This window comes from Carcharodon carcharias, chromosome 10 (genome assembly GCF_017639515.1).
Source record: "Carcharodon carcharias isolate sCarCar2 chromosome 10, sCarCar2.pri, whole genome shotgun sequence".
In the NCBI taxonomy this organism is placed as follows: Eukaryota; Metazoa; Chordata; class Chondrichthyes; order Lamniformes; family Lamnidae; genus Carcharodon; species Carcharodon carcharias.
In genome coordinates this window covers 61,049,041-61,076,843 of record NC_054476.1, presented here as the reverse complement: position 1 = coordinate 61,076,843, position 27,803 = coordinate 61,049,041, and the positions used below count along the sequence as shown (strand labels likewise).

The 27,803-nt window shown below is 43.5% G+C and overlaps 1 protein-coding gene across 1 annotated transcript in view; it reads left to right on the top strand.

The window, feature by feature from the left end:
- The window catches only part of myrf (myelin regulatory factor), a 251,560-nt gene that overhangs the window by 191,024 nt on the left and 32,733 nt on the right, over positions 1-27,803 (top strand). The window contains exons 6-10 of the mRNA XM_041196647.1: positions 579-846; positions 1,356-1,456; positions 7,989-8,112; positions 25,407-25,602; positions 27,130-27,206. Of these exons, the coding sequence (XP_041052581.1) occupies positions 579-846; positions 1,356-1,456; positions 7,989-8,112; positions 25,407-25,602; positions 27,130-27,206 (766 nt within the window). The remainder of the gene's footprint in view (positions 1-578; positions 847-1,355; positions 1,457-7,988; positions 8,113-25,406; positions 25,603-27,129; positions 27,207-27,803) is intronic.

Here is a 27,803-nt window from a genome sequence, read left to right as displayed (position 1 = left end):
CATGGAGGGTGTGAGAGTCCTTGGGCATGGGTAGAGGGGCATGAGGTGGCATGAGTTGACATAGATGAGGCATAGTGAGTGTGGGGGAGGGTGAGGGCTAGAGACTTTTGTCTGTTTTAATCTTTTTCTTACAAGTGCTGGAGCACCAAGGCTGACCTTTCACACAGCCCACCACTGCACCCGACAGTCCCTCTGGCTGCCTCCATAAGGTTTCTGAGAATGGCAGGCCCAATTCCTATTAACATTCACTCACTCCCACTCCCAGGATGGAAAATTAGAACATTTGAGGCACTTTCTCCCGAGTTAGGTTTGCAGAGTCAGGTATTTTCCTGACACTGCACTCCCGGCTCAGAAGTGAAAATTCAGGCCTTGGTTAACTTGCTCTAATGTTCACAAGTTTGTTACTCATTTAGAATCACCCAGGGTAACAGCAATGTGGACACTGTCAGTCATTTTGCAGGTCCAATTCTTAAACCTGTTACAAACAAATCCACAATGCAATGACACATAGTATGAAAGGAAGTTGCTCAAGTATACAAATTCATAAAGCATTAAAACTTGCTTATCTCTTTCAGCAGAGTCTCATCTTCTTCGCACTATGACCCCTGAGCATTTATGTCATATGACGCCTCCTTCTCGTCTGGAACATCCTGCACAAGCACATCTCCAACCACCACACCCTCATCAGCCACCCAACACCCACTATCCCAATGTGCCACGGGAGATGTACATGAAGCCTGAGCCAATGATGCCCCAGTATCCAGTATCAGGAATATCTCCAAATGAGCTCCATCAAGCCCAGCAGTCACAAATGCTTCACCAGCTTCTGCAACATCATGGATCAGAGTAAGATGCAGCTGAGGAGTGTGTGTGAGTGTGTGGGGGTGTGTATGTATGTGTGTGTGTGTGTGGGCGCTTGTGCGTGTTTGTGTGCTGCTGAGACCAACTACTATTTTTATTCAACCACTCAACACACAGTAGTCTTCACAATCATCAAACTTCGAATATTTATTATTCCTGATTGCAGTCTGAGTGTATTTGTTCCCATCGAGAGCAAAAAAGGGAACTGAACAGTTAAATAACATTACTGATATGCTGTTAGCATTTTTGCTGCAGCTAATTTGGGAGCTGCCCTGACTTTTTTGTAAAATCCATCCTATTTGTCCTGATTTTGGAGTGAATATTGTGAAGCATCTGAGTTGCTAATGATCATTAATTCTGGGCCCAGTAAGGAAGAGCTTTCTGATAAGAACGCATGAATGAAATTTGTCTTTAGACATATCTTTTGACTTATCTCTCACTCTCATAGCCACACCCTTCTGCCATTTGACCTTAATGATATCTCGTCTCTACAGTGGTATTCCTGTGCATCCAGCCAAGAAGCGGAAACATTCAGACTCTCCTCCAAATACTTTAAACACTCAGATACTGAATGGAATGATAAAGCAGGAGCCAGGTAGGAGCCTCATCCTTGTTTCCATTCCAGCTGGTAATGACTTCAGCTCTAGTTTAGAGTAATAATTACCTGACATATTTACTTTTCAGTTGAGGGAAGAGGAGATGTCGATGTTTTATCATTGAATGTGCTGATGTAGAGCTTCTCTAGTAATTCAGTGCTAAATGCATTGGCCAATGTGGTGTTGAGCCACAGAAGAAGCAGATTCAGGTTCAATCACTGCTGCGCTAGCTAATGTCAGCTAAGGTTGCAGTTGATTCCTCACAGTTAGGGGATAAGTGCTCATGGGCTAGGAAGGGAGCTAGTCAGGCAGGATTCTTCCTGTTAATCTTATCCAGTAAACTTTTTCAGGAATGCAAGTGCAAATGGATGTTAGATGAAGATCGGAACAAGTTTGTCTGTAATGGCCCTACTGACAGCCTGGATTCTCCTCTCAGCTATTCCCCATTTTGGGGTGAATTTGAACTGATAAACGGAGGAAATTGCATTCTTAAAGGCTACCACCTCAAAAAACAACAGTTCCCTTTAAGGCCCACCACAAGCCTATTCCACCACATTAAAATAAGAATATAAGAACATGAGAAATAGCAGCAGGTGTAGGCCATTCAGCCCATGGAGCCCACTCCACCATTCAATGAGATCATGGCTGATCATCTACTTCCTCACCATTTTCCTGCAGTAACCCCATATCCTTTGATGTTTTTAAGATGTAGAAATTTATCAATCTCAGCCTTGAACTTACTCAATGTCTAAGCCTCCACAGCCCTCTTGGGCAGAGAATTCCAAAGATTCACCACTCTGAGTGAAGAAATTCCTCCTCATCTCAGTCCTAAATGGCCTTCCCTTTACCCTGAGACTATGTTCCCTGTTTCTAGACCCCTTCGGCCAGGGGAAACATTCTTCCTGCAACTACCATGTCAAGCCCTGAAAGAATTTTGTATGTTTGAATGAGATCATCCCTCATTCTTCCAAACTCCAGAGAATAAAGGCCCAATCTATTTAATCTTTCCTCATAGTACAATCACTCCATCCGAGGAGTTAGTTTGATGAACCTTCATAAAATGAGGTCAAAAAGATGAGGCTTGACTTGACCAATTCCTTCCATTTCTATGCCAATCTCTCCCCACCGCCATGTCCCATCCACCCTGCAACTCAATAATTATCAGTCGTGTAAAGGGCTGCTGTGGCAATCCTGAGGCAGATGGCATATTGAGGAGACAGTGTTGTGGATGTTTCCTTGCCTACAAAGTGTTCATTTTAGTACATTGGAAGGTTAAGTCAGGACTTTTGTTGCTACTTTTATTTGGCTGTATTCAAAATAACGTTTTCCACTCTAACTGTGGATTTCCAAATGGGAATGCATCATTCTGATATTATGAAGAGGAGGAGGATGAACACATGGAAGAGGATAGGTTGGAGGCTCTTATCTTAAGGCAACACCAATGTTACCTTTTCCCTAAACATATACATTTACTCACCAGGCTCTACAGACTAGAAGGGTCTTTCTTAAGTATTCCCATTGCATCAGCAGGTTGGAAGGGGACAGTAAGTGGAAAGGAAGCTTGCTGTCAGAGGAAGGAAAGTATGAATGAGCATCTCGAACTTTGAATAATTAAGAGGTGACTCGCTAAATAAAATCCATTCATATCTATCTGTTTTGCTCCCACACCCTTGCACAAAGACCATCACTATCCAAAACTTCTGCCAAGTCCTTCATAAGGCAGAAGTTTATATTTCCCTGGTATTGTCCAACTGCCAAAAGCTGAAAGTAGACACAGAAATGAACTCTTAACTCATATGTTGATCAAATTGTGATAACTTTCAACCATACCATTCACCAGAACATACCAGAGGATCCCTATTTGCAGACATTTAATATTGTAGCTACCCTTTGCGCTAGCTATCTTACTTACTCTTTTTCCTAATCTGCTAGTCCTATGTAGTGCTCCTTGAGCTACATGAGATTAAGCAGCAGGTGGCTGGGAGGATTACCTTAGAGACCTGAGATGGCTAATTTCAGGGTGGCTGTTGGCTCAGGAGGACCAACTTCCATCAACCTGGCGGTTACAGTTGTAAGGAGACCTTCAGGAAGTGGGTCCATTGACAGTGACATTTGCATCTAACTGGCTCTGGGTATGGGCACAGAGATGCTTCTGACTGGTATTGTCACAGATTAAATAGTCCCAGTTATATCTTGTAAACCCTGTGAAGCTATTCTGCTCAAAGCATGTTTTGAAGCATGAGTGGATGGCATTCCAGAAGCTTTTCTTGGCACCTTCACCTGGACTGCCACAGATCCTAAGGTGTCCTGCAGGTCATGAGAAACATTTGCACACAGTGGATTCTTCCCATTCATTTCCTTCTTTACCAGATTAGTTCTTCCTTTAAGCTGCCTTATTCACATTCTCTGCATATCTATACAGATTGTTATAAACGTATCAATACTTCCACCTTCTCTTTGGGTATTCAATGACCCCGCCAGCACTGCTTTCTGAAGCAGAGAGCTCCAAAGAGAGTCCAAAGAGAAAAAAAAATCCTCATCTTTGTCCTAAAAGGGCAACCCCTAATTTTAAAACAGTGTCCCTAGTTCTGGACTCTCCCACAAGAGGAAACATCCTTTCCACCGTGCTGAGACCATTCAGGATCTTGTATACTTCAATCAAATCACCCTTCACACTTCTCAGTCCAGTGGAAACAAGCCCAGTCTGTTCAACCTTTCCTCATAAGACAACCCACTCATTCCAGGTATCAATCTAGTAAAATAAAAGCAAAATACTGTGGATGCTGGAAATCTGAAACAAAAACAGAAAATGCTGGAAAAACTCAGCAGATCTGACCGCATCTCTGGAGAGAGAAACAGAGTTGTTGCTTCGATTCCATACGACCCTTCTTCAGATCAATCTAGTAAACCTCCTCTGAGCTCCAACGCATTTACTATTCTATAACCTTGAGCTCTATACCTCCAGGCCCCTGTAGCTTTATGAAGGATGGCTAAAGAGAACTTTTCTCCAATGTATTTACTTCCTCCCTAAATAAGGAAACCAAAACTGCACACACTATTCAAGATGCGGTCTCATCAATGCCCTATATAACTGAAGCATAACATCCTTACTTTTATGTTCAATTCCGCTCATAATAAAGGATAGCATTCCATTAGCCTTCTTAATTACTTGCTGTACCTGTATGCTAACTTCTTGTAACTCATGGACTAGAACACTTAGATCCCTCTGCAACTCGGAATTCTGTAGCCATTCTCCATTTAAGTAATACTTTGACTTTTTTATTCTTCCTGCCAAAATGAACAACTTCACATTTTCCCACATTATACTCTATCTGCCAGTCTTTTGCCCACTCACTCAACTTATTTATATCTGTCTGCAACCTACTTATGTCTTCTTCATAACCTACTTTCCTACCTATCTTTGTGTCATCTGCAAACTTAGCTACCATGCCTTTGCTCCCCTTATCTAAGTCATTGATGTAAATTGTAATAAGTTGACACCCCAGCACAGACCCCTCTACTTACCACATCCTGCCAATCAGAATAAAACCCATTTATGCATACTTTCTGTTTTCTGCCAGTCCGTCAATCTTCTATCCATGCTAATATGTTACCCCTTACACTATGAACTTTTATTTTCTTCCATAACCTTTCTTGGTCTTGTTGTGCTAACAGAATATTTACAGATTCTCGGAGGTAAAGAAAACATTAATTTTATCAAGAAACACCTTACAATGTCTTCCTTGTCATGACATTAATATGAGAGACATTACATCACTTCTTGAGATGATGTGTACTGTCTTATTAACCTGTCACACAGTTAGAATTAACCCCTTATACTACAATTCCATGGTCCTCATTTTCACTAGCGTTCAGTGTTTTAACATTCAACTGTCAAAATAAATGTTCACAGATGGGTACTTGCTCTGTGTTGGTACTTGCACAGGCAAGGCCTTGGTGGATTGGATGGATCAGGGGATAAAGGGGCAGCAGCTGTGGATATGAAAGTGCCTGAGCAGTTATTGAGTTAGCCTTTTCCTCCAAGGCATCCTGTATGATGTAAAAGCCATAAGAGCTTTGTTAGTTGTGCAACTTATAACATTTGAAGACATTGCATGTCAGTGTTCAGGGCATTGAAATACTTTAAGAAAGCACAAGAAATTGTAGCTGCACATAATGAGCCTTTCTCAGACTTGATGTAGATCACTTCAACAAGACAACCAATATGGCAGTAATCAGTTCTGTGTTCAGTTCCATTTATAATTTCTTGGCTAATGAAGCAGTCTGTGCCCATATGCAGCAGGACCTGGACAACATCCGAGCTTGGGCTGATCAGTGGCAAGTAACATTTATGCTACACCACTGCAAACAATGATCATCTCCACCAAGAGAGAGTCTAACCACCTCCCTTTGACATTCAAATACATTAACATCATATAAGTTCTCAATCATTAGCATCCTTGATATCACCATTGACCAGAAACTTAACTGGACCAGCTATATATGTATTGTGGCTAAAAGAGCAGGTCAGAGACTGGTTATTTTGTGGAGAGTGGCTCATCTCCTGACTCTCGAAAGCCTGTTCACTCTACGCCTGGCACAGGTCAGGAGTGTGATGAAATATTCTCCAGCTACCTTGATGAGTGCAGTACCAACATCATCCAGGACAAAGCAGCCCTCTTGATCTACACTCTATCAGCCATCTCAAACATTCACTGCCTCCCTCACTGACACGTTGTAGCTGCAGTGTATACCATTCACAAGATGTATTGCAGCAACTCACAAAAGCTTCTTCAGCAGCAGCTTTGAACCCAAGATGAGTACCACAAGGAAGAACAAGCTCAGCAAGAACGTGTGAGAATACCATCATCTCCGCGTTACCCTCCAGATCACTTACTGTCCTAACTTAGACATATGTTCCTGTTCCTATAATATCACTGGATCAATATTTTGGAGCTCCCCACCTAACATCATTGTTGGAGTAGCTTCACTACATGGATTGCAGCAGTTCAAAAAAGCAGCTTACCACCACCTACTCAAGAGCAATTAGGAATGAACAATGAATGCTTTCAATGACACCCACATCCCATTACTAAATACACTTAAGATATATTTTCAATTCACCTGTGGTAACAAGGCACTAAATACAAATGATCAATATTTTGCCCAATCCTTTGGAGATCAGGCAACCATGTGTTAATCCTTTCTGATCATTTGTTCTGACTTCAACTATTCTTGAGACAGATCTTTATATACCACAACTCTATATAACATTAATGTGACTATGACACCATTCACTTTGCCAGTCGGTGACACTATAGCCCAGTTAGCCTATATTTGGACATGCCGCCATTTTGTTTCTCCCTGGCATTTTTCTAGCAAACACAATTTAAAACCAACTTCAATAAGATAATTTAGGATTACACTTATCAACCTTTTTCTCTCCTACAGGTTCTCTTGTGTAAATGCCTCCCTTCCTCCTGGATTCTAGATGATTTTCCTCTGATTGTCCTTCTGTGTTGATTGTGTGTCCTTTCTTTCCTTTGGAAGGATGTTACAAACCTCAGAATGTCATGGGGACTTGCCCTAGAAGAGGTCAGGCCATTATTATGAGAGGTGCAGTTTGCCTGGTTACAAGAAAACTCATGGTTCCTTTAAAATAAGTGTCCTTGAAAACTAGCAGATGTCCTTGTGGCAAGGACAGAGAGTTAAGAGATTGGTTTTGCAAAGAAGATACATGAGTGTTTGGAACAGTTGCCCTGACACCTAAGTGCTGAGAGAGAAAGGATATGATAGGTAAAGAGGTGACAAAAGCTGTATGAATAGTGGAGGATATGTATTGGCACCAGAGCCTTGACTTATCTTGGCCATTCTTCTGAGGTCATTGAATCTCCTTATGCATTGTCAGCAGTTCTTAGGATGTTGAAGGTTATGCCCACTACCTCTGCCATCTTCCTTTATACAGCCAACACCAGTTCTTTATGAGGCCTCCTAGTCTCAGTGTCCATCAGACTGTCACTCCTAGAACTCCCTTTTGCCAGCAGCACCTCCACTGTTTTATAAAAAATTCTGGAGGATCCCAGCTCTCCCAAAGCTGTTACTCCTTCTACCATATTTCTCATGTTGCTAGTTGCAGCCTTTATTGGGGCCCTAGTGCTCTGCCCTGGATAACAAGGGTTCTGGGAATCTATGGCAGTGAGTTCACAGTTACCTTGGAAGGTGTCAGAACAACCCTACTGTTAATGGACCAACCGAGAACATTCATGTCTCACTGTCTGGGCTCATACACGGAGAATGGATGATTGGAAAAGACACCAAAGAGTGTCTAACACCTATGGAATCATATCCCAGCTTCAAGAAATCTGGGGGGAAAAAAACCTCTATTGTCAGAAAAGGCAGTCACACTGGAGGTTCTCTGAAATGTTAAATCTTGGAAACTATAATTTCAGGGGAACAAATTTCAGCCATTGACAAACATTTTATCCTGGTTTACTGTGATATCAAGCCTCTTACTTACCCATCTTATTTCAGGGTTGATGCAGGACAACGACAGTCTGAATGGCTCCTACCTGGACCCCAACTACCAGTGCATAAAATGGCAGCCACACCAGCAGAACAAGTGGACCACTCTCTGTGACGTCAATTGCAAAGACTTGTAAGTAACAGCCAGTGTGAGCTTCTCCAATATAACTCCATTGCAGCTATTCACGTGGTGGGTGTCAGTCCAGAATTAGGGAGAGACCTTCTGCTCTCAACCTCCATTTTATGTTCCATTGTCACAATATTGTTTGTGCTTCAGGAATTTAGAAGAAGATTTCAGCCAAGTTTTAAGTGGATGTTGCCAAGCAACTTCATTGTTGCCAGAGGAAACCAATGCACAATACACGTTATAATCCCACAGAGTGAAAAAATTGTCACCTTTCTTTGAAATCTAAATTTGAACAGAAAATAAAGAATGACAGTTTAGATATTAACCTTTCACCTAGAGTAATGAAGTCATAGAGGTCTACAGCACAGAAAAAGGTCTTTCGGCCCATTCTGTCTGTGCCAGTCAAACAAGTATCTAACTATTCTAATCCCATTTTCCAGCACTAGGTCCATAGCCTTGTATGCCATGGCCTCGCAAGTGCACATCCAAATACTTTTTAAATGTTATGAGGATTTCTGCCTCTACCACCCTTTCAGGCAGAGTTCCCGATTCCCACCACCCTCTGGGTGAAAAAATTCTTCCTCACATCCCCACTAAACCTCCTGCCCCTTACTTAAATCTATGCTCCCTGGTTATTGATCCCTCCACCAAGGGGAAAAGTTCCTTCCTGTCAACCCTATCTATGCCCCTCATAATTTTATACACCTCAGTCATGTCTCCCCCCAATCTCCTCTGCTCCAGGGAAAATAACCCCAGTCTATCCAATCTCTCCTCATAACTAAAACTCTCCTCTGCACTCTCTTTGGTGCAATCACATCCTTCCTATAATGCGGATTCCAGAACTGCATGCAACACTCTAGCTGTGGCCTAACCAGCGTTTTATACAGTTCCAGCATAACCTCCCTGCTCTTATATTCTATGCCTTGGCTAACAAAGGCAAGTATCCCATATGCCTTCTTAATCACCGTATCTACCTGTCCTGCTACCTTAAAGGGCCGGTGGACATGCACACCAAGGTCCCTCTGATCCTCGGTACTTCCCAGGGTCCTACCATTCATCGTGTATTTCCGTGCTTTGTTTGTCCTGCCCAAGTGCATCACCTTACACTTATCCAGATTAAATTCCATTTGCCACTGATCAGCCCATCTGACCAGCCTGTCTATATCCTCCTGTAATCTAAGGCTATCCTCCACACTATTTACCACCCAACCAATTTTCATGTCATCCGCAAACTTACTGATCAACCCTCCTACATTCAAGTCTAAATCGTTTATATATACCACAAATAGCAAGGGACCCAACACCAATCCCTGTAGAACCCCACAGGACACAGGCATCCAGTCACAAAAACACCCCTCGACCATCACCCTCTGCTTCCTGCCACTCAGCCAATTCTGGATCCAATTTGCCAAATTGCTTTGGATCCCATGGGCTCTGGGAACAAGGTTCAATTTCAGCCCAGAATTATGGAATTGAAATCTCCTTTCACCATTGACTGTAGCAGAGTAATGTGAAATAAAATTGGGCAGTCTCAAACCTGATCCTTCGGGCACTGAATAACACTTGCTCTTAACTCAGCAATAATTGACAGCAGATTGGTATTCTATGGGCAGAATTTTGCCCTTGATGGGTGGGCGGGCCCCACCGGCTCGGCGGCGGGCGGGCAGCCAATCGCTGCCACCAAAACGGGCCCCGCTGCCATTTAAAGTGGGCGGGCCAATTAAGGCCCGCCCAGCCAGCCGCCCAACGGGAAGCACTTTGCGCTTCCTGTGCAGGGGGTGGGGGATTCCCCAACTGTCAGAGTGAGCTCTTTCACGCGCATGCGCTGAAAGGCTGACAAATATAAAAAATAGAACAATAAAAAATTCATTAACATGTCCCCCTCATGTGAAAATGTCACACGAAATAAACAAAAACTTTATTAAATGTTTTTAAAACCGCTATCAAACCTCATCCTGCCACTGGATGAGGTTTGTAAAAAAAATCACCTACACACCTGCCCGTTGGCCCGTGAGCCAAGCCAAAGTTCGCACGGGCCCCTCAAAATCGTCGACGATTGGCAAGTTAAGGGCCTTAACGAGGCCTTTAATTAATGGCGCCCCGCTGCATAATGGACCCGCTGACCGAAATATCGCAACGCTAGCGTCGGGTCGCTCGTGCGACATTTTACGCACTGGCATGCGGGCTCCGCCACCCGTACGCCAGCCAGAAGATTCAGTCCCATTATGACAGATGCCACAGGATAGTTGGTGTGGGAAGTAGAAGCATTTAACATTGGCATATTGTTTGGCTAACCCAAGAATATTTGAGGGCTTAGTGCAAAGGGAACTTCATTTTCCACCCAATTCTTAAATGAACATGAGCGGGGAGTCTTGATGCTGACATCGAGTGGAAAATAAATTATTTCATTCCCAAGCATGTTTTTGAGCAAAAAATTTAAAAATGAGCAAAATGTAAAGCGGCCCCAGGATTATGTCAGGAAGTTCTCAGAAACCTGGAGACAATAATGTCTGGGAATGATGGATGAAAAGACACAGGCACCCAGCGATCAGCAGAGCCTAAGGAGATGTTCCTCCCTACAACTCCTTAAATTCCTGTGGGTTTGTTAGAACAAGTGGGGTGGGGGGTGGTGGGGAGTAATTTCTTGTTGATCGCCCAATGTTTTAGTGTGAACAATTGTAAAGAGATACCATGCGATGCAATTCTGACAGTGCTTATTGCTAGCAACTGATATTAATCATAATGATTAATTTATCCAGCTATATTAAAATGTTTGCTAAAAGCTCTTTCCGGTGTTTGAGGACAGTATCGTGACATAAATTGCTTTGGAAACATGTCATTACATCACTTGTAGATGCCATCAAAGTGAGAAAAATGATACAAAGCTAGCCTGATTCTTTTCCTTCTTCAAGCCGAAATAAAGATCCCAAACATGTTCCCAAAGACAACGCCTCTTCAAGTCAACACATTAAGGGGGTCACATGTCTTGATTGGATTGTTTAAAATTGTAAAGAAGAGTTTCAATGATTTATATATACCTTAATGGATAGTCAGGAATATCCACAGGTCATTTAGAGACTGAGATCTAATTGCATGGTTCAGAAAATGTCATTAATGGAGACTGTTCGGTTGTTCAGTTTGATTGTTGCAAGTTTTAATTGAGCCACAAGTTGCTCTTGTTTCATCATCTCCTGCTCCCACCAATTGCTGCCATGGTTCCCGCTGTGCTTGTCGGCCAAACCTGGGTATTGTTTTTGCTTCATTCTCTGCCTCCTCCTTCTTCACTTCCACCGATAACTATCTCCATTGTTCAGCTTGCTTGCACTCTTACCTGTCCGATCACAGTCAGAGTATTTCGAATATTGTTCCTTTCCCTACCCCCACACTGTCAGCCATGGGGTCCCCCAAGGATCTATCAATGACCACACCTCTTTGTCACCCACATACTGCCACTTGGTGACATCACTACTTGTTAGGCTGGGAAGACCAAAAGCCATTCACAATCTCAGACTAAACCAGATTACACACAGCCTCGGCTGCGTGTATTCCAACCCACACCATGGATGGAATTTAATTCTGGCAATGGGGGTCTCACCTGCTGGTCGGAGAACCAGTGGGATCGAGTCCTGCATCGCCTTTGTTGGGGAGGGCTGATGGAACAAGTGCCCGATAGTTACTTAATTGGCAAGTGTTGGACCATCGCTAGGATTTAGGACCCTGGACCCTGGGGTAGGAGTCCCCCTGCCCTGCCTACCAAGCCCCGCATGCCGCTGGACAATCAGACACTGGCAGTTTTCCATTGCTGGCAATGCCACTGGGAGTGGTGGCAGCTGCTGGTAATACACCCAGTGAGAGGTCTAGGGTTGGCAAGGGAGACAGGCCACAGGTGAGTGAGAGTGGGTTGTGGGGTGAGGGGTTGCCAGCCAGAGGGAGGGGGTGGTCAGCAATGAGGGCAGGGAGGTGGCTTTCAGCAGAATATCCCCCCACCACCTACCCCCACCCTCCCCCCCCACCCCAATGACAGGACCCTCAATCAGGCACTGAGTGCAGTGACCTCCCTTTCTCTTTTCCCCCCTTTCTTTTTTCCTTTATTTTCTCTTTCCGCTTCTTAAATTTCTCTTCACACCTTTCATTGTCCTTCCCCTTTTTCTTTTGCTCAGCATGTGCGTTCCTCATCCTAAACCTTTTATAGATCAGCATAGTGATGACTGACTGCTCGCTGATTTTGTTGAGGTTGCTACTCAGAGTTTCCACACAGCTGCTCCTTGTTGCTGTCATACCCATTTATTAATGTGCATTACACATGGGACATGGGGGCTGCAGTATGTGGTTTAAATCCCATCACCTTTTCCTCTACAAACACTCAGTGAGAGATGAAGTTTGACAAAGTCCTGATGGAGAAAGAATTTTTAACCAGAATTCACAGCTTTCTGTGTTGTGGTTGCACTGTGCTAGTATACATAATTCTGTCAGCAAACTGAATGGAGCTGCAGGGGCCAAATGAATACTTAGGGCAGACAGATGCATCACTGGCCTCTGTTTTATCACTTGTACTGTTCACATGCAAGAACTAACATTAAGGCGCACATGAGCCATACAGTATGAGGCAGCGGTGAACTGAACTGTTCCCTTATACCTGTTGTGTACTACATGTGCAGGAGTTGACACAAGCTGCTACAGGACCTGAGTAACTCGAACACAAACTTAGTGATGTCTAATAAATTAACTGCAAAAGGTAATCTAATCCAGCTTGGAACAGGAAGAATTTGAAAATGTACATCAGCTGAGGGTTGAAAGCTGCAATTGGTATTTAAACAGGTTAAAAATGAGAGAGAGCAAAAGGGAGAAAAAGAGGAATGAACAAGAAGGTACCCTCTGAGTTTTTCTGTAGAGTGACTACATGACAAATGGCTGCATGTGAACTCCTGGCTGTCTGTCGGTGTTGTATGTGGCCTGTTTGAGGAACTGTTTGGTGACTTAGCTGTAATTTTCTTTTTGGTTGGCAGTCTGTTCTAAATGCTGCTGATTGACAGAGAACACATGCTCAGTGCTGTCTGTATAGCTGACGTGTGGTTCGATGTGAGCTTAAACATTCCCATTGGAGTTGTGGTTTCTTGGCTGGTCTGGGGAATATTGGGGTTGGTTTCCTAGCAACTGGTTGTGAACTTGCTGTAGGAACATTCCTTGCATTTTTTTGGGTGCAGTGCCACTCTCGACAGAACTGTCAAATATTTCTACATCATTAATGAACTGACCTTCCAGGGATCCACTTCACCTCTATTTGCTTTTGCATTTTTTTAAACTAATTTAGACCTCCCTTCTCTGATCCCAACTGAGGCCTCCCAAAATGTATCCCCGATATATATGTAAAAATATATATGTATATATACACACATACATATAAACTATTTGAATCCTATAATTAACTTCCAGCCTATAATGCAATCCCATATATGTGACGGTCTCTGCAATGCTTGTCTGTGGATTATACTTAGTATTAATCTAGGAATGAGTTAATACACTCATTTGCCTGCCTAGCAATGGAACTGATTATTCAGTCAGACTGCATGGAAATGATGGGCTGTGTGTCCTGTTTTGGTGTGTCTAGTGTTGAAGCGAGCTGCTCTTCAGAGGTTTATCTCATCATGTCATGCTCCAATACAAGTCCCTAAGTGTTGGGCCTGACAGTTCCCATATTGCACCTCTTTATTTTAAAGGTGGTGAACTTAGCAAGTATATATTTTGGAAAAGTTGGTTCTGTCAAAATAAAATCTGGTTATGTTGCACTATTTTGCTTTAGTGCATTAACATGTTCTAGTACAGAGTACTATAAAACTGCACAGGACAAAATAAATGGCATCATGTTGTTTCCATTGCAGCTATTTATTGCGAAACCACACAAAGGCAATCTCAAAGCCTGTACGATTTTCTGTGACCCAATATATCATTGAGTGTTGCTACAAACCACTTTTGATCTCCACATGTTGTTTTGATCGCACAGTAAAACTGGATATCTTCAGAATAATGACTATATAGACTGAGAGTTGCTGATCCACAAAGCTCCTCTCAGTTACAGGGTCCTCACATTCAACAAGAAAATGGAATTAGATCCTGCCCAGTTACTGACTTTGGTCAGAAATAATCATTCTGCTTTATAAAGGTCAAGAGCCTATTTTATTGTAAAGTTAGCTTTAATTTCTACAATAAATCTAATACTCTCTCCTGGGTGGACATTGAGCTTTGCCTGCATATGGATGTGAAGATTATCTGAGAAGCCCACTTGAAGGGTCAAAGCTCACAGCACACAATACCACCAAAATTGAAAAGATCAGGACACATGAGGGGGTAAATCAGGAAGAAATGGCTATGGAAAACCCAGCTTAGGTTTTAAAAGAGGAGAAGGAGAAGACTGACAGAGGGGGTTTTCAGTTTTGGGAATAATGGGTTATAGTAGGAGACAATGCAATGACAATGGAAGAAGGAAGTGTGGAAACTGGGGTACTTGCAGGTGAGAAAGTGTGAGAGAAGAAAGTTGTTATGACCAGGTGAGGTGGGGCGAATGGCTCCCCTCTTTGCCCTTCTTCGTTTGACCGCAAGTTTTTTTGATTGAAAATTATATACTTGCAACTTACATGCTATGATCATCAGAGAACAAATAAGACAGGTTTTCTTGAGTTTGACAAATAGAACCATAGAAGATGTACTGGCATTGGGGGCAGTCCAGAGAAGGTTCACTAGGCTGATCCCGGGTATGGAGGGATTTTCTTATGAGGAGAGGTTGAGTAGGTTGGGCCTGTACTCATTGGAGTTTAGAAGAATAAGAGGTGACCTTGATGAAACACATAATGATTCTTAGGGGGCTTTACAGGGTACGTGCATAGAGGTTGTTTTCCCTCGTAGGAGAGTCTTGGACCAGAGGGCATAATCTCAGAGTAAGGGGGAGCACATTTAAAACAGAGGTGAGGAGGAATTTATTCTCTCAGGGGGTAGTTAATTTGTGGAATTCTTTACCACAGAGGGCTGTAGAGGCTGAGTTGTTAAGTATATTCAAGGCTGAGATAGACAGATTTTCAATCAGTAAGGGGATCAAAGGTTACGAGGAAAAGGCCGGAAAGTGGAGTTGAGGATTATCAGATCAGCCATGATTTCATTGAATGGCAGAGCAGACTTGATGGGCCGAATGGCCTACTTCTGCTCCTAAGTCTTATGGTCTTAGGAGTTACAGTGCAGACAATGGCCATTCAGCCCATCGTGTCTGCACCAGCAAAAAAAAAGAGAAAAAGAAACTAGCTGCTCATTTTTAATCCCGCTTTCCAGCACCCAATCCATAGCCTTGCAGGTTACTGCAATTCAGATGCAGATCCAGGTATCTTTTAAATGAGTTGAGCATTTCAGCCTCAACCACAAATTTAGGCAGTGAATCCCAGATGCCCACAATCCTCTGGATGAATAAGTTTTTCCTCATGTCCCCTTTTATCCTTTTATCAATAGCCTTAAATCTATGCCACCTGGTAATTGATCCCTCAGCAAGGTGAAACAGCTCTTTTCTGTCTACCCTATCTAGGTCCCTCATAATTTTGTACACTTCAATTAGGTCACCCCTCAGCCATCTCTGTTCTAAGGAAAACAACCCTAGCCTATCTAATTTCTCCTCATAGCTGCAATTTTCGAGCCCCGGTAACATTCTTGTAAATCTTTTCTACACTCTCTCCAGAGCAATTATTTGCTTCCAGCAATATGCCAGAACTGTACACAAAATTCCAGCTGTGGCTTAACCAGCGTGATATACAGTTCCATCATTACATCCCTGCTTTTCTATTCAATACCTCGTCCAAGCATTCCATATGCTTTCTTTACCACCTTATCCACCTGTCCTGCCACCTTCAGGGACATGCACTCCAAGGTCTCTCATTTCCTCAACCCCTCTCAATGTCCTCCTGTTTATTGAGCATTCCCTTGTTTTGTTTGCCCTCCCCAAATGCATTACCTCACACTTTTCCAGATTGAATTCCATTTGCCGCTTTTCCAACCACTCAACCAAACCATTGATATCATTCTGGAAGCAATAGCTATCCTCTTCACTATGAAATACATGGCAAATTTTTGTATCATCTGCAAATTACCCAATCATGCCTCCCACATTTAAGCCCAAATCATTAATACATACAACAAACAGCAACGGACCCAACACTGAGCCCTGTGGAACACAGCTGAAAACTGCTTTCCATTCGCAAAAACATCATCAACCATTGTTTCCTGTCACTGAGCCAATTTTGTATCCAATTCACCACCTTTCCCTGTATCCCATGGGATCTCACTTTTTTGACCAGTCTGCCAAGTGGGACTTTGTCAGATGCCTTACTAAAATTCACGAAGACAACATCCACTGCACTACCCTCATCAATCCTACTTGTTACTTCCTCAAAAAATTATTTTAAGTTAGTAAGCCACAATCTTTCTCTAACAAAACCATGCTGATTATCCTTGATCAATCTGTGCCTTTCTAAGTGACAGTTTATCCTACCTCTCAGAATTAGTTCCAATAATTTGCCCACCAGTCAGACTGACCAGCCTATAATTTTAAATATTGGTACAACTCTTGCAGACCTCCAATCCTCTAGTACCTCGCCTGTGTCTAGTGAAGATTGGAAAATGATCCTCAGAGCATCAGCTATTTCCTCCCTGGCTTCCTTTAACAACCTGGGATATAACTATCCAGCCTTGGTGATTTATCCACCTACAAGGATGCCAGTCCCTCCAGTACTTCCTCTCTCACTATGCCTATTGTATCTAGTATTTCATACTCCTCCTCATCCTCCTTAACTAGAATGTCTGCATCATTCCTCTGCTTAGTGAAGACAGAGACTAAGTACTCATTGAGAACCCTGCCCACATCTTCAGCATCCACACAAGTTACCATGTACATCTCCGATAGGCCCAACCCTTTCCTTAGTTATTCTCTTACTCTTAATGTACTGGGAAAACATCTTTGGGTTTTCTTTGATTTTACCTGCCAATATTTTTTCATATCCTCTCTTTGCTTTCCTAGTTTCCATTTTTACTTCACCCCTGTACTTTTTATACTCCCCTAGGCTTTGCACAGTATTAAGCTTTTTGTGACTGTCATAAGCTCTCATTTTCTGCTTTATCTTACCCTGTATGCTTCTGGACAACCACAGGGCTGTAGATTTGGCTGTACTGCCCTTTTTCTTTATTGGGTACATGTCTACACTGGGCACAGAGAATCTCACTTTTGGATGCATCCCACTGATTTGACACTGTTTTCCTTCTAGTAGCTGTATCCGGTCCACTTTTTGCCAGTTCACCTCTCAGCTTTGTAAAAATTATCTTTCCCCAATTTAGAACTTTTACTCCTTTTTTATCTTTGTCTTTTTCCATAATGATGCCAAATCTAACTATTATGGTCACTAGTCTCCAAAAAAGTCACCCACTGTTACTTCATCCGCTTGCCCAGCTTCATTTCCTAAGATTAAATCTAGAATTGTGCTCCATCTCATTGAGTTTGTTATGTGCTGGCTAAAAAAGTACTTGTTGCAGTTCAAGAATTTTGTGCCCTCTGGGCCATTCACACTGTTTGTATCCGAATTGATATTAGGGTAGTTGACATCTCCCAACTATTACTGCCCAATTATTTTTGCACTCAGAAATTTACCTAGATATTTGCTTTTCTAACTCTTTTCCATTATTTAGGGATCTATAGTACACTCCTAGCCATGTGGCTGTCTTTTTTTTTATTCCTGAGCTCAACCATATGGCCTCATTTGATGCTTCATTTAATAACTCCTCACAGTTGTAATTATTTCTTTAACTAATAATGCTACACCCCAACCTTTCTTAGCCCTCTCTCCACCTGCCTAAAAAGTCTACATCCAGGGATGTTGAGCTGCCATTTTTACCCCTCTTTAAGTCAAGTTTCCATTATAGTGATGATGTCACACTGCCATGTATCTATCTATGCCCTCAGCTCTTCGGCTTTATTTGCTATACTCCTTGCATTCACATGTACACCTTTTAACACTGCCAAATTCCTGTGCTGTACACTTTTAACCTGTGCTGCTTGTCTTTCAGAGTCACTCACTAATTCTCCTTCTCCCATTCCCTACTCTGAATTTGCCCTCAGGATCCCATCCCCCTGCCAAACTAGTATAAACCCCCACAACAGCACCAGCAAACCTCCCTGCGAGGATATTTGTCCCAGTCCTGTTCAGGTGTAAATCATCCAGTTTATACAGGTCCCACCTTCCATTGAGCCGGTCCCAATGCCTCAGAAACCTGATGCCCTCCCTCCTTCACCAGCTTTCCAGCCTCGTGTTCAATAACTCTGTTCTCCTATTTCTATAATTACTTGCACGTGGGACTGGAAGTAATCCTGAGATTACTGCTTTAAAAGGTCCTGCTTTTCAATCTCCTTCTTAGCTCCCTAAAGTCTGTTTTCAGAACCTCATCCTACCTAAGTTATTGATACCAACATGGACCACAACCTCTGGTTGGTCACCCTCCACCAGAAGAATGTCCTGCAGCCACTCTGTGACATCTTTGACCCTGGCACCAAGAAGGCAACATATCACCTTGGAGTCACCTCAACGGCCACAGAAATGCCTGTCTGTTCCCCTAACTAATGAATCCCCTATCACTACTGCTCTTCCCCACTTCTTCCTCCCCTCCTGTACAGCAAAGTCACCTGTGGTGCCACAAACCTGACTCTGACTGCACTCCTCTGAGGAACTAACGCCCTCGCCAGTATTCAAAACGGAAAACCAATTGGCGAGCAGGACCCCTGGGGACTCCTGCACTACTTGCCTAGTTCTCTTGGGCTGCATAGCTGTCACCGATTCCCTTTCTGCCTTCAGACTCCTAAGCTGCATTGTGGCCACCTCTCTGAATATGTTATCCACGTAGCTCTCAGGATCAAAGATGTGCCACAGTGACTCCAGCCATTGCTCAAACTCTGAAACTGGGAGCTCAGGGTTCTGTAGCTGGTGGCGCTTCCTGCACATGTAGTCGTCTAGGACAGTGGTAGTGTCCAGGACGTCCCACATATTACAGGATACACATTCCACATGACCGAGGTGTCCTGCCATGGCTTCAATTTACTTCCCTTATGTTAACTTAATTTTACTTTGGTTTACTTATACTACTTTAATTTACCTGGCCTCAACTTAACTTTGCTATTGCTTGTGTATCTTACTGAAATCTAAATAGCCCCTTCTTTTAAAAAGAATGTGTCTTTCTAATTCTCAGCTACATGAAGACCCTCCTTAAACAGCAGTTTCTCACCAACCAATGAACTTATGTTTCCCCTGTGATGTCACTCTTGAATGTTTTCAAAGCTCAGCCCTCTTGTGCAGTTTTTCAACCCCTGGTCTCCTGCATGCTGAGAAAGATAGAGAAACAATTAAAAAAAGAGCCACTTCCTCCCCTCCTCACTGAACTCCCTCCTCACCGAACTCACAGCAATTCTACTGTGTCCCAGTAACACTCTGTGACTTTGCATTTAAACTCTCTAACTTATACTACTGAGATTCAGATGAATCTGACAATTACAGAGCCAGATTAGGCCAGTTACGTAATTTGCTGATTTCACCTGCTCTCCAGCAGCGAGCTTGAGTTGCCTGGTTAGCCTTGCCCAAGCCTATAAGATACTTATTAGAGGTTAGCTTTATTATACGTAAACCAATCAAAGTAAAATAATAAAATCTGCAACAATTTTTGCATGCACACACACTTGAAGTTCACACAGACACAAATTCAGATTTCCCAGCTTTGAAGGATTGGTTGGCCAAATTAGAGTCAATTTAAAAATAAGTAAAAGAGTATACAGCCTGTAGTTTGGTGACTTGGCTGTCTTCAAGCTGAATTTGATGGTCTCAATGCTTCCAATTTAAAGATATAGGTGACTGAGTTGGTTGTTCTTTGGGAGATGGTAGTTCTAGTTTGGATTTTTTAAGAAATCTCTGTCTACAACAGGATGTCTGTCCCTGGATGATCACAGTTACAAACAGGGCTCAAAGTTTACCAGGTATATAGAGGGAAAAAGGGAGGCAGGAGGGACTCCACTTAGATCTTCTCCCTAAGCTACTTGTCCTCAGTTTTGCTGAGAAAATGTTTGCTTGAAAAATACAAAGTGTTGGCTTGACATCTGACCTTCCTTCTCCAACTGCCAGGGGAATTCAAAAGAAAGAGACATTGTCCATTATACCAAAGGTGACTTGATTATCTTATATCTGGAAGCTAACTTAGCTGGGGTTCCATTGTCCAAACAATCAGTCTAAATGGCCCATCTCCAACTGCTGAATACCTCAGATGATTGCCATAGATGCCTTGCTAATGAGATAGGAGATGTAAGTCCTTCACACTTCCCTGAAGCCGTTGGCGTTGATGGATATTACAGATAGACTGGCTCCACTACAATGAACTGAAATGTGGAAAGTTATAGTAATGCATATTGGGGTTAGCCATCCTGGGCTGTAAGTTCAAATCACATTAGGCTGTGTATTTTTAAAAAGTCTGTCTTTAATAGTTCAATTCAAGCTCCCAACCAGTGGATTAATAATCATTATTTGGCATAAAACACATCTTCATGACAAAATTAGAGAAACGTTAAATATACGTTTTGATAATATAGAAACAAGAATGATTATAATAGAAAGTTGGAGTGATTTTTTAGTATTTTATTTATTTCTCTTTTCATGCAGTAAGGTAATTGCTACCCGGGATATTTTTATTCATTTACGGGATGTGAGCGTTGCTGGCTGGGCCAGCAATTATTGCCCATCCCTAATTGCTCTAGAGAAGGTGGTGCTGAACTGCCTCTTGAACCACTGCAGTCCATGTGACATAGGTACACCCACAGTGCTGTTAGGAAGGGAGTTCCAGGATTTTGACCCAGCGACAGTGAAGGAACAACGATATATTTCCGAGTCAGGATGGTGATTGCCTTGGAGGGGAACTTCCAGGTGGTGGTGTTCCCATGTATCTGCTGCTCTTGTCCTTCTAGATTGCAGTCGTTGTGGGTTTGGAAGGTGCTGCCTACGGAGCTTTGGTGACTTTTTGCAGTGTATCTTGTAGATGGTACACAGTAGATGTTGCTACTGTGTGTCAGTGGTGGAGGAAGTGAATGTGGTGGAGGGAGTGAATGTTTGTTGATGTGGTGCCAATGGAGTGGCCTGCTTTGTTTTAGAAGTGTCAACTTCTTGAGTGTGTTGGAGCTACACTCATCCAGGCAAGTGGAGAGTATTCTGTCACACTCCTGACATGTGCCTTGTAGATGATGGACAGGCTTTGGGGAGTCAGCAGGTGGGTTACTCACCACAGGATTCCTAGCCTCTGACCTGCTCTTGGAGCCACAGTATTTCTGTGGCTAGTCCAGTTCAGCTTCTGGTCAATGGTAACCCCTGGAATATTGGTAGTAGGAAATTCAGCGATGGTAACCCCATTGAATGTCAAGAGGTGATGGTTAGATTCTCTTTTGTTGGAGATGGTCATTGCCTGGCACTTGTGTGGCATGAGTTCGGTCGAAGGGTCATGAGGACTCGAAACGTCAACTCTTTTCTTCTCCGCCGATGCTGCCAGACCTGCTGAGTTTTTCCAGGTAATTCTGTTTTTGTTATGAGTTTTACTTGCCACTTGTCAGCCCAAGCCTGAATGTTTCCAGGTCTTTCTGCATTTGGATATGGACTGCTTCAGTATCTGAGGAGAATGGTGCTGAACATCGTGCAATCATCAGTGAACATCCCCACTTCTGAACTTATGATGGAAGCAAGGTCATTGATGAAGCAGCTGAAGATGGTTGGGTCTAGGACACTACCCCGAACAACTCCTGCGGTGATGTCCTGGAGCTGAGATGACTGACCTCCAACAACCACAACCATCTTCCTTTGTGCTAGGTATGACTCCAACCAGTGCAGAGTTTTCCACCTGATTCCCAATGACTTCTGTTTTACTAGGGTTCCTTGATGCCACACTCGGTCAAAGGCTGCCTTGATGTGAAGGGCAGTCACTCTCACCTCAACTCTGGAGTTCAGCTCTTTTGTCCATGTTTGAACCAAGGCTGTAATGAGGTCAGGAATTGAGTGGCCCTGGCGGAGCCCAAACTGGATATCAGTGAGCATGTTATTGCCAAGCTTGATAGCACTGTTGATGACCCCTTCCATCACTCTACCAATGATCAAGAGTAGACTGATGGGGCGGTAATTGGCCAGGTTCGGATTTGTCCTGCTTCTTGTGTACAGGACATACCTGGGTAATTTTCCACATAGCTGGGTAGATGCCAGTGTTGTAGCTGTACTGGAACAGCTTGGCTAGTGGTGAGGCAAGTTCTGGAGCACAAGTCTTCAGTACTATTGCCAGAATATTGTCAGGGCCCATCGCCTTTGCAGTATCCAGTGGCTTCAGCCATTTCTTGATATCACATGGAGTGTATAGAATTGGCTGAAGACTGGCATCTGTGAAGCTAGGGACCTCTGGAGGAAGGCGAGATGGATCATCCACTCGGCATTTCTGGCTGAAGAACTTTGTGAATGCTTCAGCCTTATCTTCTACACTGATGTGCTGGACTCCTCCATCATCAAGGATGGGGATATTTGTGCAGCCCCCTCCTCCAGTGAGTTGTTTACTTGTCCACTACCATTCACGATTGGATGTAGCAGGACTGCAGACCTTAGATCTGATCTGTTGGTTGTGGAATTGCTTAGCTCTGTCTATCACTTGCTGCTTATGTTATTTGCATGCAAGTAGTCCTGTGTTGTAGCTTCATCAGGTTGACACCTCATTTTTAGGTATACCTGGTTTTCCCCTGGCATGCCCTTCTGCGCTCTTCATTGAACCAGGGTTAATCCCCTAGCTTGATGGTAATGGTAGAGTGGGGGATATGCTGGGCCATGTGATTACAGGTTATGGTTGAGTATAATTCTGCTTCTGCTGATGGCCCACAGTGCCTCATGGATGCCCAGCCTTGTGTTGCTAGATCTGTTCGAAATCTATCCCATTTAGCATGATGATAGCGCCACAAAACACGATGGAGGGTATCCTCAATGTGAAGGCAAGACTTCATCACCACAACAACTGTAAGGCGGTCACTCCTACCGATACTGTCATGCTCAGATGCATCTGTGGCAGGCAGGTTGGTGAGGATGAGGTCAAGAATGTTTTTCTCTCTTGTTGGTTCCCTCACAGCCGCAGACCCCATCTAGCAGCTATGTCCTTTAGGACTCAGCCAGTTTGGTCTATCATGGCACTACCAAGCAACTCCAATTGATGGACAAAAACAGAATTACCTGGACAAACTCAGCAGGTCTGGCAGCATCGGCGGAGAAGAAAAGAGTTGACGTTTCGAGTCCTCATGACCCTTCGACAGAACTGTTTTTGTTTTGGATTTCCAGCATCTGCAGTTTTTTGTTTTTATCCAGTTGATGGACATTGAGGTCCCCCATCCCCAGTACATTCTGCACTCTTGCCACCCTCAATCATTCCTGCATATGGTGTTCAACATGGAGGAGTACTGGTTTATCAGCTGTGGTGGGAGGGGTGGTGGAGTGGGCAGTACGTGATAATCAACAGGAGGTTTCCTTGCCCAAGTTTGACCTGATGCCATGAGGCTTCATGGGGACCGGAGTCGATGTTGAGGATTCCCAGGGCAACTTCCTTCTGACTGTATACCACCATGCTGCCACCTCTGCTGGGTCTGTCTTGCCAGTGGGACAAGACATACTTAGGGGCGTTGATGGTGGTGTCTGGGACATCATTGGTAAGGTATGATTCTGTGAGTATGACTATGCCAGGAAGTCGCTTGACGAACCTGGGAGACAGCTCTCCCAATTTTGGCACAAGCCCCCAGATGTTAGTAATGAAGTCTTTACAGGCTCAACAGGGCTGGGTTTGCGTTGTCATTTCCAGTGCCCAGGTTAGTGCCGGGTGGTTGGCCCGGTTTCATAGCGGTTTGATACAACCGAGTGGCTTGCTAGGCCATTTCAGAGGGCGTTTAAGAGTCAACCACACTACTGCAGATCTGAAATCACATGTAGGCCAGAGGACATTAGTGAACCAGATGGGCTTTTATGACAATGGTTTCATGGTCATCATTAGACATTTAATTCCAGATTTTTATTGAATTCAAATTCCACCAACTGCCGTGGTGGGATTGGAATCTGTGTCCCCAGAGCATTACCCTAGTTCCCTGGAATATCAGTCCAGTGACAATACCACTGCACATTGTAAAACCAAAAATGGTTTTGCAGATCTCCCTGCTATAGAAACCAGCCAATTTCATTTCGATTGCAATCAAAAACTATATGTTGATTCATGCCTATCTCTCAAATTAATAAGAGTGTTCATCTAGTCTGCCATTCATAAAAAAGGAGAATCATATGTCAACAGGTGATATATTTTAGTAGCTGGTGTATGGAGCAAGGGCTTTTTGTTAATATCCCTGGGTTGCGCTGATGTTCATCTAGATATTTTCAGAAAAAGTGACATAGCTTTAGTCCTTATGCCTATAAAAAACCATGGCTGCATTTTATGGCTCCCAGTGGCGGATTTGAAGGTGGGCAGGCCCGTAAAATGCCATGGGTACCATGCCTGCTGCCTACTCGCCTATCCTTACCCCATTACAATTTTAACAAGTGCGGGGGAATCAGTAGGAGGCTCATCAGCCTGTGGGCCAATTGAGCCTCTCAAGTCTCCAGCCCAGCACTGTCACTGCATGGACAGATGGTGGGCAAGCAGGTGCATCTCCTTAATGGGCCCTTTGGTCCCATCCAAGGGCCCTACCCCCAGGCCATTTCCCCCTCCTCAGCTTCCCCTCCTTCCCTGGTGTGTGTCTACCCTAGCGCCCAACACCTCTCCCCCCATTTCCTGGCCTCAGTAATAGCCTTCCCCTGGTTATTACCTTTCACTCCGGCTCGGGCTTCTTGGCAATGGAGACTGTTGTAATCACAGTGGTGGCCACTGCTCCTGGTGGTGCCTCTGGGACTGTAAAGTTGCTGATTGATTGATTGGCTGGCTGACTTCCTCCACAGATCAGAGGGTAGAAGTCTTATCATAAATCAATTAACACCCCTCTGAGTTAAATGCCTGCAGGCTGAGTCACCACAGTAGGGGCCAACCTTCCCCCAACTTTTCTGCTAGGAGACCAGCAACCTTGGCTTTCTGTTAAATCTAGCCCCATGTGACATTCTCAACATTAAAGGCAATATGTAAATATAACTCATTGTGAGCCAATGCCTATAGTTATATATTAATGGTGTTAGTATCTGTTCTGAATTTCTTTGTTTCTTTTACAGACCCAATCCTAGCTACAGAGTAGATGCTGACAAAGGCTTTAACTTCTCTGTACCTGATGATGCTTTTGTTTGCCAGAAGAAGAACCACTTCCAGGTCACTGTTTATGTTGGCATGATGGGTGACCCCAAATATGTGAAAACCCCTGAGGGCCTCAAACCAATTGATTGTTTCTTCCTGAAGTTGCATGGTGTAAAGGTGGGTGATGCTTAAGATGAGAAATTTCTTCACTCAAAGGATTGTGAAGCTTTGGAATTCTCTACCAAAGAGAGTTGTGGATGCGCTGCCATTGAATATACTTAAGACTGAGATAGACATATTTTTGGTCTCTTGGGAAATCAAGAATTCAGGGGAGCGAGTGGGAAAGTGGAGTTGAAGCCCAAGATCAGATGTGATCATATTGAATAGCAGAGCAGGCTCAATGGGCTGTATGGTTTTCTCCTGTTCCTATTTCTTATGTTCTTATACTTGTTAGTGGGGGAGGTGTGGGAGAAAGAGAGCTTTGCTATGGATATATTTGGCCCTTGAGTGCAGTTTCCTCCATTTACCAATCTTACCAAAGAAGTCAGTCTGAAGACAAAATGGATTTTTGTGAATGACTGCCTGTCCAGAAAGTTGTTGTGACCTTAGCCAGGGACAACATGTGGGAAACTGGTCCAAATTTCCAGCCCCACAATCTCCCATGATCAACAAACTGCATGTTAGCGGTCTTTGAGTATCAATAGCTTGCCAAGTAAATTCAAGTAAAGCCCGATTATGAAAATGATTTTGGTTACTGCCTTTGGGCAGATGGTACAATTGCTTCGTCCACTGCATGCTTGGTTCATTTTGCTCTTGAAAGAGCATGCTGCTCCATCAGTGTGACATCTTACTGCTCCCCACACAGCCATCCTGTGGCCTCTTTTTATTTTAATTAATTCCCATCGTGTGGGCTTCATTGGCAAGACTAACATTTATTAACCCATCCCTAGTTGTCTCTGAGAAGGTAGTTGTGAACTGCTTTCTTGAATGCATGCAGTCCGTGTGGTGAAGTTACTTCCACAGTGCTGATGAGGAGGCAGATCCTGGAGTTTGGCCCAATGATGACGAAGGAATGGTGATATATTTCCAAGTCAGGTTGTGGTATGACTTGGAGGCAGCTTTGAAGTGATGGTTTTACCATGCATGTCCTTCTGAGTGGTAAAGGTGGCAAGTTTGATTGGTGTTTTTGATGAAGCCTTGAAGAGTTGCTGCAGTGCACCTTAATTATAGTCCAGCCACTATGGTGGACAGAATTAATGTTTAAGGAGCTGGATGGGAGAATTAGTGAGATTGTGAATTCATTGTCGAGTTGGTTGTAAATCCATGTAGCCGACACTGAAACCTAACTATCATTAGTTTGGAATAGTTTTAAACTCATGTCCCTTGGTGATAAGGGCAGTATGCTGTTCCACTTAATGCCCATTGTAAGCTACTTTAATTATTTCTCATGAAGGTTGCAGGATTGGAAATTTAAAATAAAATAAAGATGCAAATTCACTTTGAAGTTACTCATCAGATTGGAATTGTTGCCCCTTGAAGTGACAGGAGACAGTCGCCTTCGAACTATTTCAAGGCCCTTTCTCACATTATCCCTGTGGATTAAATTAGTTTAGTTGGAAATGAGTTCTTTTGCAGATCAGTAAGCTTGAAAAAGAGCAAGAATGTATATTTCTTTGCTGATTGTTTAATACTGTTCTTTGGTAGTTGGAGGCAATGAACCAGAGTATCAACATTGAACAGTCACAGTCAGATCGTAGCAAACGGCCATTCAATCCAGTCACGTAAGTACAAGCCACATTCATTGTGCATTTCAGGAATTGGAACAACTCTTCCTATCGATGGAGAGTCACTTTTATTTGCCCATAAAGATACCAGTTTAGCTCAGTCAACAGTTGTCAGAAGGTTGTGGGTTCAAGCCCAGTTCGAGGACTTGCAAGCAGACACTACGGTCTGGATTTTCATCGGGTCGGAATGACTCAGGAGCCCTTTAAAAAATGATCCCATTTCCGGGATTCCCAACCCCATTCCTTGGATTTCCAATTTTCAGGAGTGCCTTTTAAGGGTGCGGGCTGGTTTGGGTCAAAAGCCCACACCGTGCCTGGCACGGTCCAGTGTGGGAATAGGCATGCCCTAGTCCTCTGCAAATTTCTTGGATTTGGGCCAGGTTTTCAATGAATTGTAGATCACAGCACCTCAGAGGTGTCAAGAGGTGCCCCTCCACCCACCCCTATAGCCCCTCATGCCCCCTATGCCAAGCTAAGGCACTTCCATGTCCATTGACCCATGATAAATTGTATAGAACCAAGAACTCTATAGTGACAATAGGATGTATTTTAAAAAAGCTTTAAAAAAGTCATTCATTCATAACTTTCAACTAT